Here is a 12,573-nt window from a genome sequence, read left to right on the forward strand (position 1 = left end):
TTCCAAAAATTCAAAAATTTATATTTGCTCAAAACTTCAATCAGAATTCTCCCATCCTTACTGCTGCAAATATTGATCAGTCTTCTCTGAGAAGAAAGTGACACACTTGGTTACGTGTCATTGGATAGCTCATGAAAATCATAAACTAGCAACTAAATGGTATTCTGAACACAATACAAACGGAACGCAAACAAACTCTGATAGTGAAAGTACTGTGCAGGCAGTTTCTAACCTGGAGATAACAAAGGGAAATAATGATCAATAAAACCTTCAAAACTCTTATAATACATGGATGCATTATGTAAACAATAGAATACTAGCACATTATAAAAATATGAATAAATTAGCTCAACAGACCTATCATTAATGGGCTGACAGCTGGCGATGATGCTGACTTTCTGTTTTCACTTAACGTTAACGTGTATACTGACATTAAGTCACTGGTAACAAAGCGAGTTTAGTTAAAATCTCTGTAAATTAGTTTTTAAAGGTCTCTCTGCATAATTTATTAGTGGTCAATCTACCAGGGCAAGAACCCAGCTGAACAGAGCTTGGCCAGTACTGAAATAAGTGCTTTGACAGGAAAAGCATAATTTCCTGGAAACCATTAAGAGTTGCAAAAGAAATGCATATTATCTTTTTTTTTTTTGGTAGAAAACTGAATTTTAAGTCACAGGATGGGCTTTATTTTGTGATAACACTAGCCATTTGCCCACTATTCCCCCCCCCCATTCAACGATCACATCAAAGTACAGTGAAACCTCTAAGCCGACCAGATGATAAATAAGAAATCTGGTCCTTTAGAGAGGTGGTATTTTTTCTCCTTTTACTATTTGCTTTACACCGCACCGACACAGATAGGTCTTATGGCGACAATGGGATAGGAAAGGGCTAGGAGTGAGAAGGAAGCGGCCGTGGCCTTAATTAGGTACAGCCCCAGCATTTGTCTGGTGTGAAAATGGGAAACCACGGAAAACTATCTTCAGGGCTGCCGACAGACGGGTTCGAACCCACTATCTCCTGAATAAAAGCTACAGCTGCAGTGGTTTTCTTAAAAAGACTACTACTACTAATGCAACATTGTGTCAGAGGCAAAATCTGTCCAACCATCCGTTACTTGCAGAGAAATTAATATTTTAATCATAAGGAAATTTTAGGGTTTTTTCCTGCAACATCGATCCACTTACAGGAAATCCCTCAGCACGAGGTTGAATCAAGCACTCGAAAAGTGCATTGTTCACCTACCTCTTTGTATAGCTGCTTTCGTCTTTTCTTAATGTGTTTATTCGCTTCCTATTCCTTTAAGTAAACGTTACGATTTCGTGGATTTGTCTTTCTTACCACTCTTAAACTCGTTAGCTATATCACATTTAGATCTTTCTTTATTACTCTTCTTTATGTCCGCCTCCGTAGCGTAACGGTTAGCACTATTAGCTGACGTCCTTGGAGGCTCGGATTTGATTCCCGGTACTGTCCGAAACTTATGACAGGAGGGCTGGTATGTGAATAAAATGGTACACGCAGCTCACCTCCATCGGGGGTGTGCCTGAAAAGAGCTGTACCACTTCGAGATGAGGACACAAGTTTACTTATTTTTTTACTCGTCTTTATAACAGAAATTTGTTTTTCCTGTGAGAGAACATTAATTTTTCACTTCTGCACAATCATTCTTCTTTTAGTAACAATGAGAATCGGATTTTCCAAGAATAGTACAAGTTGGAGCGTACAATACTGCATTGTAATTTCCTTTCAGTTTTGTGGTCATCTGGAAGGAGATATGGTGTTGATTAATGAAAAAAATTTATGGTCAATGTTCGGGAAAAGGTGTGGTCATCTTAAAGAGGGGGAAATTACATTGGTCTGACATCATTTGGTGCCCGATAAAAGTGGTGGGGAATAGCGGTGGTTGGCATAAAGGAGTCATCATCTGGAGATGTTTCGCTGTAATCAGTGTCATATCTTGAGCACGACCGCCAGTCCATGTATGATAATCTGATTTACTGCAGGTTACATCCAAATAATATTTGTTGCTTAACAGTTCAAACTTACATGGAATGTAGAGGAACATGATGATGAGCAGAAAATAGTGATAGCTGAAGGTGAAATTCAGCAGGTTGGGCATACTCAAGCTCCACATGTTAGTACTCGACACGTACGCTTGAGCTGCGTACAGGCACAGGAGTTCTCCTGTAACCCCTATGGGATACAGGATGATGAAGGTAGTATACCTAGCAAGAACAAGAACAAAACATCATGAGCAAAGCAATAACTTAACATACCACTCAGCTGCAGTGTACAGCAAATAATTATTAAAAAGTACCAGAGCACCCGTGCTGCTCTGCAGCATTCATTATGCGTACGTCAGACAACTCGCCTTGGTATGCCTGTCGTATTCATATTGTTTTGCCAATGCTTTTTAATGGTTTTATGAATATATAATAATAAGCGCATCACGGTATTCTGCAGTTCATTGTCAGAATTCATCCATTCACTCATTCATCATGGCATTTGTTTGGTAAATATCTATCCATATATTCGCATTTTTTATCCTGCAGTTCTTGATGTAAAACTTGGTATTGTGGCGTAGAAGGTAATGGTATTTTTAATCGCAGTTCTTCTATGTAGAACGTTAATACCTGAATATTGTTGATCTTATATCGGTAAACCGGAACAATATTTTTGAGGTGCATTGTTTACAGTTCATGATTTGATACTTACTGCACACCACGAAAACAAGAAACACTCAATTTCGCGCCTTATCACGTGGCTGATTATGAAATATAATTCCGTATACACTCAAGAGGATGACGCTTCCGTCGCGGTGAGTAATATTTTTTATAATATTGTTACAGTTGAAAGTAAGATTGGACTGTTGTGTTAGACGTAATAACGAAACGTGCCTTTAACACATTTTGAATTCATTTATGGCTGATTTATAGTTGATTTTGTCTAGCATAGCATAAAAAGTTCCACGTCGACATATGTCGACAGTGGGCGCGAATGGGATTGCCTCAGTACTGATATAGAATTTTCATGTGTTCTTCTCAGATTGATTGTCGAGCAGATCGTAAGCATCCTGGATAAATCACAAGACATCCTAGATGCTCATATATACATAGAACCACCTGAAAATGCTTCAGATAGTGACAGGGATAGCGATGATGATGAGTCATGTGGAGATACAAACCGACTCTCTGGTAATCAACTCCGGGCTCGTGCTGAACTAGTGTGTACAAAAATAAGTGAACTTTACGTTTGACCCCAAAGGGCAAAGAGGAAAATTTAGACCCTCTCGGCCGGGTAGGGTAAAAGACATGCTCAATAAAGGAACTTTTCTTCGCATTTTAAGCTCGTATGAATGTAATAATTAATCACACAAGTGTTGAATAAGCACAATATAATACAAAATATATTATTCAAACATAAATGAGGAACATTTTTGTCTCACTTTAGAATGCACACTGTTTCAAAACAAAAGGACAATATTTATATGCATGTCTTTTATCCTACCCGTCCATGCTCACTGTCGACATATGTTGACACGGTAAATCTCCGCGAAAATAAGTTATTGAAACCTAAAATCATCATAACCCTTTCATTTAGGTTAAAAGCAACTGTACTTAGCAAATATATCACAATATTCCACAGGAAAATAATTTGGGAAGATATGGGTTAAGATACATGGCCTTCACTCTTTCTCGTGTAGCAAGGTTATCCTTCGATAGGTGTTTCCAGATAATGTCTAAGGCGTATGTCATTATCGTGTCTGTTTGTATGTAGACTTTCTTCTCTTAGGAGCATATAAGTTATAAGGAACGTTCTGCCATCTGTTGAATATATTTGGAAGCTGGGACAGGTTAGGGAATCAAAGACTATCTAGCAGGGAATACTATTCTTCCGTGATCAGAGAAAGTGTACTCATTCTGGCTTGACAGGTAGTAATCGATGACAATGACATTACTAAGGATAAACACCACTTACAACAGAATATTAATGAAAGTGTTAAGTCACTTAGCAACCTGCTAATTACAGAATGTATTGCGGATAAGTGTAAGCCTTCGCCTGCAATTATTGCAGAGATCATTTAACGATTTAATTTTATGATTACTCAAAGTTGGCTGACCTTAGACACCTATCAATGTCTCGTAATTCACCGGCAGTTAATTCCGGAGAGAATAAAACAAAAATGAATCAAAGTGGTCCAGTAGAACGGACGAGGGGATTTGCCAAAGCCGTTTTTAGTAAACTCTTTTAATATATAGATTGTATGTATTATCCGCACACTTTATCTTGGTGCATTTACACCCTAGTGCTGAATCGGTCGACCTCGGCGATCTTCGAGATTCGTACTGGCAACTTTTGAAACACAAACTATGAATCGCTTAAGCATCGTTGTGCGACATCTGGCGTACACTTTAAGTACTAGTACTGTTGTTGTTTACACAACAAACCCAAAGTATAAAATTCATGCTAGGAACAAGATTCACATCGAGAAATGTTTTATAATGTTATATAATGTGTATGTGACATAGTTGTTGGCTTAAGATGATAACGGTTTAGAAATTTCATATCGATCGATCATATTCTCGATTCAATTCAGATTTCATTTTCATTCAGTTGGCAGCACCAGGCAGCACTACTGATACCGGGACAGCTCCCTCCTTACTCCTCACCCCGTACACAAATACACCAAGATAAAGTGTGCGGATAATATGTCTACCCCTTAGTGCTGTTTCCTGATACAGGGTCGGAGATGAGGTGAGATTTTTATTTTATTTATTCGAGGGGCACGAGCTTGAGATCGAAATGGTGCAATACATACATTCAATTACAGTCGATACCGGTTATAACGACTCCAAGGGGACCGTCGATTAACGGTCGTTACAGGCGATAGTCACACAAACCAGTTGCTTTTGGTCGTTGCTAAAAAGCTGTAAGTACATGCTTAGTTAACAGAATAAAGTTAAAACTTCAAAAAACCTAAGTGAAATAAGTTATGTATTTACAATACAGTATTTGTGGGCTGGAGTCAGAGGAATTTTCCTTCCAATCTTTATACAATACGTACAACAATAATATGCCAGCAACATATAAAATAAAAACTTAAGTGAGGAAAGAAGTAGCAAACAATGTAAATCGATCAACAATGTTGCACACAGTCTTGGCTAATGAATGAGATTTTCTCTTTGCCCTTCCAATTCCTTCATGATGCTGGCATTTGTTTCCTCATTTTCTAACTGCCATATTGTGGGTTCGAACCCACTATCTCCCGAATACTGGATACTCGCCGCACTTAAGCGACTGCAGCTATCGAGCTCGGTGAGGTTGATGTCGGGAAGGGTATCCGGCCATTCAAATGTACCTTATAAATTCATCTCACCCCATCCCCGACCCTGGATCGGGAAATGAAGCGAATGGGTAAACTTACAGACGACTAAACGAGCGTACACACCAAGATGTTTTCGTTAACTTTGTTAATAAACACTGTTCATGAACATTTTTGTATGTTAACTTTTTAAGTGCTGAGTTACCAGTTGACTGTTTGGTACCTCAGTGCTGAGTTTTTCCATTTGTATGTAAAAAAATTTGTAGAAGCCTCAATTTTTAATTTATCAGTGTGGTGATTAGCTTAAAATGTTTATAAATTTGGTTGTTTATAAATCTAAATGCAAATAGAAAATCCTACACTTATGTTCAATATTATTTTTAGAGAAAACAAAATTACACTTATGTGCCCATGCGTGCATTATCTTTATACAAAGTGAAGACCCCAAAATAATAATATTTCTGAAAATCTATAGACAACTAATACATGTAACTTCTTAGAAGTATATAAGTTGATATTTTAAAATACTTTCCAAACCTGGAATGTGGTGTTAGTTAAATGTTTTCTACTGGTTGTTTGTGTTGCCGATTTGTTCAACTATCTGCACCAACTCCACTGGCACAAAAGTTTCTAAAAAGTTGTTGGGTTGTCATCAAACAATACTTGGCCCTCAGAGCCTGTCACAGTTACCTGAAACTCTGGTGAAGAAGAGTAATCCATCCGCCACAAAATTAGCGGTAAAATAGCTTTTGTACTCACCGTGTTTTTCTTCTTTCATTTAGGAGGCGGCTCTGTTTCTCTCTCATATACAATATTTTCGGCATTCTCTCTATCACTCTCACTTTCAAAATCGCTTAAAAATTCCCTAAAATGATTATCTCCATCATCACTTTCCGCTGTGGTTAATAACTCAAAGATCCGAAATAACATCGCTGAAAGAGCAACTAAATTGTTCTTCCGCCATGTTTGTTTACATCACAGATGAACTCCACAGACGTCTACAAAAAGCTCTGTAAGTTACTTCCTGAAGCTATAATCTCTGATTAATTAGTTCTACATAATGCCCAACAGATGGCAGAACATGTCAGAAATCAAATAAGCACTTGAAAGTGAACCGGGAAACTCAAAAAAATTAAAATTATTGCGCAACGTCTATAGACGGGCGTAGCACTGGTGGACCGGCCGCGTCAGCCCGTCTATAGGCGGGCGTAGCATGCATCGGGTTAATAAACAAAATGCGTGTTCATTAACTTTTCAAGCATATTGATAAACATAGTTTCTGTAACTTTTGTGAATGAAATTTTGCATTAACATTTCTGTTCGCACATGCGCAAGGACGCAATTTAGAGCACGCAGATTCGTAGTGCCGAATACAATGATTTCTTATTTCCTCCAAAAATTGTCAAATCGCAAGCGAAAGTTCTAATATACAGTACCTTTAATTCTGTATGATATTCTTTTAGCTGTGTTCTAATGTAGTTTCATTTTCAGCTACGCTCATCACTGAATAACCTAACCTCCCACAATCACTCGTATATCATCAAAATAATACTATCCCAACTAGGTAGGTTAAATGAAGATTTTCTTTATTTCGTACCTTTACCAATTCCTTGGTATTATTGTATAAAGCTTCAAACACCTCAGACACAACTGAAATTGCTTGTTTTGATACTCTAGAGCAGGGCCTCTCAAACTCCCAAAATCTCACGCATGCAAACCGAAGCGCAAGGGCTCCGTGCACTGTGCATTGGTCCGACTTGGATGGTGTAGTGTGCTGACAGTGACGATGCATTCGGTGATAGATGGCTTGTTTATCAGTGAAACAGATAAGCGCAAGACAACAACATAATAAGGAAGCAACTGTTTCGAAGGAAGTGAACACTTCCGAAAGTCTATTTCAATCGAACTGGGAACTTTCGTATTTTTTTCTCAGTCGTGACGATAAAGCCAAATGCTTAATCTGTGGGACAATAATTACGTGATCATCAAAAAGATCTATTTTTCAATACAAAGGCTTTGCTCGAATTCTACGAAAATTTGTCAAAGGAAGATTTTCCTAAGCTGCATCGAGAATCAGCTAAGTTTGTTTCTATGTTTCGTTCTACATGCATATGTCAAAGTTTTCTTCTTTTTTTTCTTCTTCTGTTTTTACTCGTGCGAAAACTAGATTGTGTTTGAGTATTTCTGATCGTAATTTAAAGAACGCTCTCAGAATTGCTGTCAGCCAATCCCTTGTTCCAGATATTACTGGTATAACTGCAACGAAAAAGGAAAAGAAGAGCTAGAGAAGATAAATTGTCTGCTCAAACCATATTGAAAGATGAGTTTATGACACCGGTAACATTGTCCCATACAACTAAGTGTCTCCACTCACCGCACATAAACATTTCCCAGTGAGGGGAAAATCAGTGGGGAAGGTGAAGAAGGCGGAGACAGGCCGAACGGGTGAGAGAGATGTAGGGAAAGAGGAAGGGATTTGCACTCTGGTCAACCTAGTGAAGTCGTAAGTGCACGGGCGCATGCACACTGAGAGGCTCTGCTCTAGAGAAATAGTTACAGTATATAAGCGAAATGTCACCAGTTGCTAGGAATCTTCAAAGTTATTGCCTATCTATAAAAAAATAGCCTGTCATTGTGGAGCTAGCTTACCGATAATCTGCATCATTACTTGCAATTTCAGACCCAATTACTGTCAACAGGAACTTAAAGTCATGTTTTTTAAAGACTGCTGTACCATGAATTAAAAGTTCTGACATAAGTGTTCCTTCCAGACTTAATTCTACTCGCCTTTCCAGTATTTTTCTTTACCACACTTCGCGTCTGCACTTTTCTCTAATTGTACTCACTAAAACAATGAAAGCTGCAGCTATAAATAGTTTCTTCTTCTTGACCCTATCAACTGTAACCTCACAAACAGCTATTTTGGTGTGGACACAATGTTGAAGTTTGTTAACAAAAGTTTATTAACATGTAGAGAAATGTTTTTATTAATATTGTTTTTTAACTTTGTTTTGTTAACATTGTTTATTAACTTTGGTGTGGACTAACCATAACATGTACCTAAATTCAACCACTGTCGGATCATATCATGGAGTGTTCCTAGTGCCGCTCTCCCGTGAAAAAATTATGAAACGATATTTATTTTGTCTTAAAACCATTTCAAAGTTGGATTTACACTCTTAAACAAGGTATGTGGTTAATTTGGGTCTATTTTCATGGTTTCAGTCTATTTTCCAAAATTTTGACACATTTTTTTAATTTTGCAATTTTTTCACCGCCTATGGCCATGAACACCACTGCCTGCATAGGGTTAATGCAGAATAAGGCTAGACATGGAGATTAGCAAGAGGGTGCAACAGCGCAATACATTTTACCAGAGTGTAAGAAACCTTGTCTGGAATAAGGAAGTACCAAGGAAGTGTAAAGAGATAATGTAAAAAATATATTTTGCACCCTTATAGATGTATTCGGTCCAACGCATTGGCTGAAGGGTCAGCGCTGAGGTCTTCTGTTCAGAGGGTCCCGATTCGATTCCTGGCTGGGTCGGGGATTTTAATCGCCTCTGATTAATTCTTCTGGCTCGGGGACTGGGTGTTTGTGTTTGTCCCAACACTTTCCTTTTCATATTCAGACAATACACTACACTACCAACCACCACAGAAACACGCAACATTGATTATATCCCTCCATATGGGGTTGGCACCAAGAAGGGCATCCGGCCGTAAACAGGGCCAAATCCACATGTGCGACACAGTTCGCACCTGCGATCCCACAGAGGCGGGAAAAGTGGTAGAAAAAGAATTGACCTATGCGGCTGAGATCTGGGCAATGACAAGTAGGGAGGAGAGTAGAATTCAAGCCAATGAAATTAAATACCTAAGAAGTACGATAGGAAAGACAAGGGAAGACAGATTGAGCAACAAAGATGTGAGAACGCGGGTCGGAATAAAAAACCTAAGTGAGAGATCTGATAAGAGTAAACTAAGATGGTTTGGACATGTAAAGAGGATGAAGGAGAGAAGAATACCAAAACAAATGATGGAGATGAATTTGAGGGAAAGAAAGAGAGAGGAAAACCAGTAACAAGGTGGATCGATTCAATACAGAGGACAGCAAGAAGAAATCTGGACTGGGACAAAATGATGGAAGACGAATGAGAATGGAAGGAGAGAGGAAAGTGGAGTAGTGCCATAAATGCCTCAACCCAGCAGGAATTGGATCAGGGAAATGGAGGATGAAGATGGCTGGTGGTGGTGGTGGTGGTGATTATTGTTTTAAGAGGAAGCACAACTAAGCAACCATCCTCTATACAACACTAATCAGAGGAAAAAATGGAAGGGATATGACACTTCGAAAAATGAAGATATCGTCTAAAGAATGACAAGAGTCACGAAGGGCGTGAGAATGAAAGACTCCCTAGGCCTCGAGTGCTCTAATACCGTCGGGGTCGGAAATGAACACGAGTTGACCAGGGAAGGTTGGATAGGATAGATGAATGTGACGAGGCTGGCACAAGTAAGTGGAAGCAATGCCAAGACTCAGCTAAGGGCCCCGTGGTTGCCAACCCATGCCCCAAAGTTCAGAGCCCCTGGGGCTCCTTTTAGTCACATCTTTTTTTAAAATTTGCTTCACGTCGCACTGACACAGATAGGTCTCATGGGAACGACGGGATAGGAAAGGCCTAGGAGTGGGAAGGAAGCGGCTGTAGTCTTAATTAAGGTACAGCCCCAGCATTTGCCTGGTGTGAAAATGGGAAACCACGGAAAACCATCTTCAGGGCTGCCGACAGTGGGATTCGAACCCACTATCTCCCGGATGCGAGCTCACAGCTGCGTGCCCCTGACCACATGGCCAACTCGCCCGGTTAGGTCGCCTCTTACGACAGCCATGGGACACCGTAGATGTCATTCTATGACACCCACCCACAGAGGGATAAAGATGATGAAACAAAATGTCGTATGGTTTTTAGTGCCAGGAGTACCCAAGCAAATGTTTGGCTCGCCAGGTGCAGGTCTTTTGATTTGACACCCGTAGGCGACCTGCGCGTCATGATCAGGATGAAATGATGTGAAGACAACACATACACCCAGCCCCCGCGCCAACAAAATTAATCAAGGGTGGTTAAAGTTCCTGACCCTGCCGGGAATCGAACCTGGGACCCCTGTGACCAAAGGCCAGCACATTAACCATTTAGCCATGGAACCGGACGATTAAGATGACGATATAGAAGGTTAGGAACAGACAGCGAGATGTCAGTATGGTAAGAGGGACTAGGACAAACATGAAAATACAAAAGACAAGGACAATCTCCACATCTTCATATACTGCAGTCTTCGGATAAAAGGCTCATTCCTTATCAACCTGAGTGGTTCTACATCCATTTCTCCTCGCCCTTACCTCTCACTGTGTTTATCCTATTAAAGCATTCCATTTTATGTTTCCATCTTTCTATATATGGCTTGTTCGTTTCCCTCTATCACTTTTTATGAGAATAAATCTTTACCTTAGCCATACAAGCAGATAGGGCACAAACCCTACAATGTTGAAAGCGTAGTAGGCATATCTTATGATCTCTGTGATAGTCCAGGCTAGGAGAGCCAGCGGTAAGCCAGGACTTGCAGGACCGGTTGGCGTAGCCAGAAGCACTCCACATACAACCATCACCCGTGAAAACACCTGAAATGTTGTTATGATGACGTTGGAGGATACCAGTCGCAGTGCAGCATGCAGGATCTGGAAGAGAGAATATCACTTTTATTATAACAGAACCTCAGGGAATTCAAAACAGAAAACTCAAATAATACATGACATTGGCAATAGATGTCAGACGTGCCATGTTGGAGAGAGAATATCATTCCTGCGATAGCATTTACATATCCAAATACCAAGCAAGTGGCCATGCGGTTAGGGTCGCGGAGCTGTGAGCTTGAACCCCACTGCCGGCAGTCCTGAAGATCGTTTTCCGTAGTTTGCCAATTTCACAATAGGCAAATGCTGGGGCTGTACCTTAATTAAGGCCACGGCCATTTCCTTCCCTCTCATAGCCCTTTCCTATACCACCATCGCCATAAGACCTATCTGTGTCTGTGTGATGTAAAAAAGAAAAAAGAAAGTAATAAGACCGATGTGCTCTATGCCTCTGAATGTCTCTTGATGACCAGGAAGGGCCCACTCAGATAAATAGAGCTCATGGAACAGAAACTCTTAAGGAAGATATTAGGACCAATTAGAGAAGAGGATATGCCTTTGGGTGTGGCAAGCCCATTGTAACAATAGCCTATATGGATTAGCAGATATGGTGCCTCAGAAAATGTTAGGGTGTTCCCTACCAAAGAAAGTGGAGAGGAACCATATTTGCCCTACCCAGGGAAATGATGGTGATGATGAGGATGACACCTATAGGATCAGGCACAAAATGACCTCTATAATCATCAGAACGACATTATGAAGAGAAGGTGACTAGACATCTACGACCACTTGACCCGTGTGGACCCCTGTAGGCTCACCAACATTATTTTCAGCATGATGGGTAGAGGGAAAGCCTCCAATAACAGATGGATTACCGCAGTGAAATCAGACCTAGAACACTTAGAAATTACGCTAAACACCATAAAGGACCGATCCCTATTCCGACGGATTATTATGCAGGGATGGTTCATGGTGTGGGTTACTGTAGTCACGTCCTAGTTCGTGAACCATGGGCAACAGCTGAGTGGCCTGGTAAGTAGTCCTGAGAGTCGGGATACCAGTTGCTATGGAATGGGAGTGGGCATCTCGGACATATTCTGAGTCATGCCCTCCTTGTGCTCAGGCGGCTAGGACTATACAATTCACCGGTGGTCCATAACCCATTAGAGGAGAGATCCTCACTTGGACTATGTGCAAGTGGCATAACATCCTGCTTCATGTATTTACCGAGCTCAGAACCTTTTAAGCAAGCCTTGGACCTATGGGAGTAACTGAGTCCCACTCCCATTTGACAGGTGAGGGACTCCTTGGAAACAACTTGGCGAACAAAATGGAATTCGATGGGGAGCTATCAATATTAATGGGGCTTATGGAAGAAAGAAAGTAAAACTGGCCGAGTCAGCAAAGAGGATGCATCTGGATGTGCTAGGAGTAAGTGATATTCTGCTAAGGGGAGATAACGAGGAAGAGATAGGAGATTATAAAGTGTACTTGACGGGTATTAGAAAGGGAAGGGCAGAGTCTGGGGGAGGGCTCTTTATGAGGAGTACCATTGCACG

General features: G+C 40.4%; 1 protein-coding gene across 2 annotated transcripts in view; it reads right to left on the bottom strand.

Annotated features, from left to right (window-relative positions):
- Hacd1 (3-hydroxyacyl-CoA dehydratase 1) overlaps nucleotides 1-12,573 on the bottom strand; it is a 29,073-nt gene that overhangs the window by 7,650 nt on the left and 8,850 nt on the right. For both annotated transcript variants that reach the window (XM_067158309.2, XM_068230408.1), the window contains exons 3-4: nucleotides 10,830-11,059; nucleotides 2,050-2,228 (exon numbers count right to left, since the gene is read on the bottom strand). In XM_067158309.2, coding sequence (XP_067014410.2) covers nucleotides 2,050-2,228; nucleotides 10,830-11,059 — 409 coding nt within the window. The remainder of the gene's footprint in view (nucleotides 1-2,049; nucleotides 2,229-10,829; nucleotides 11,060-12,573) is intronic.

This window comes from Anabrus simplex, chromosome 14 (assembly GCF_040414725.1).
Source record: "Anabrus simplex isolate iqAnaSimp1 chromosome 14, ASM4041472v1, whole genome shotgun sequence".
Lineage (NCBI taxonomy): Eukaryota > Metazoa > Arthropoda > Insecta > Orthoptera > Tettigoniidae > Anabrus > Anabrus simplex.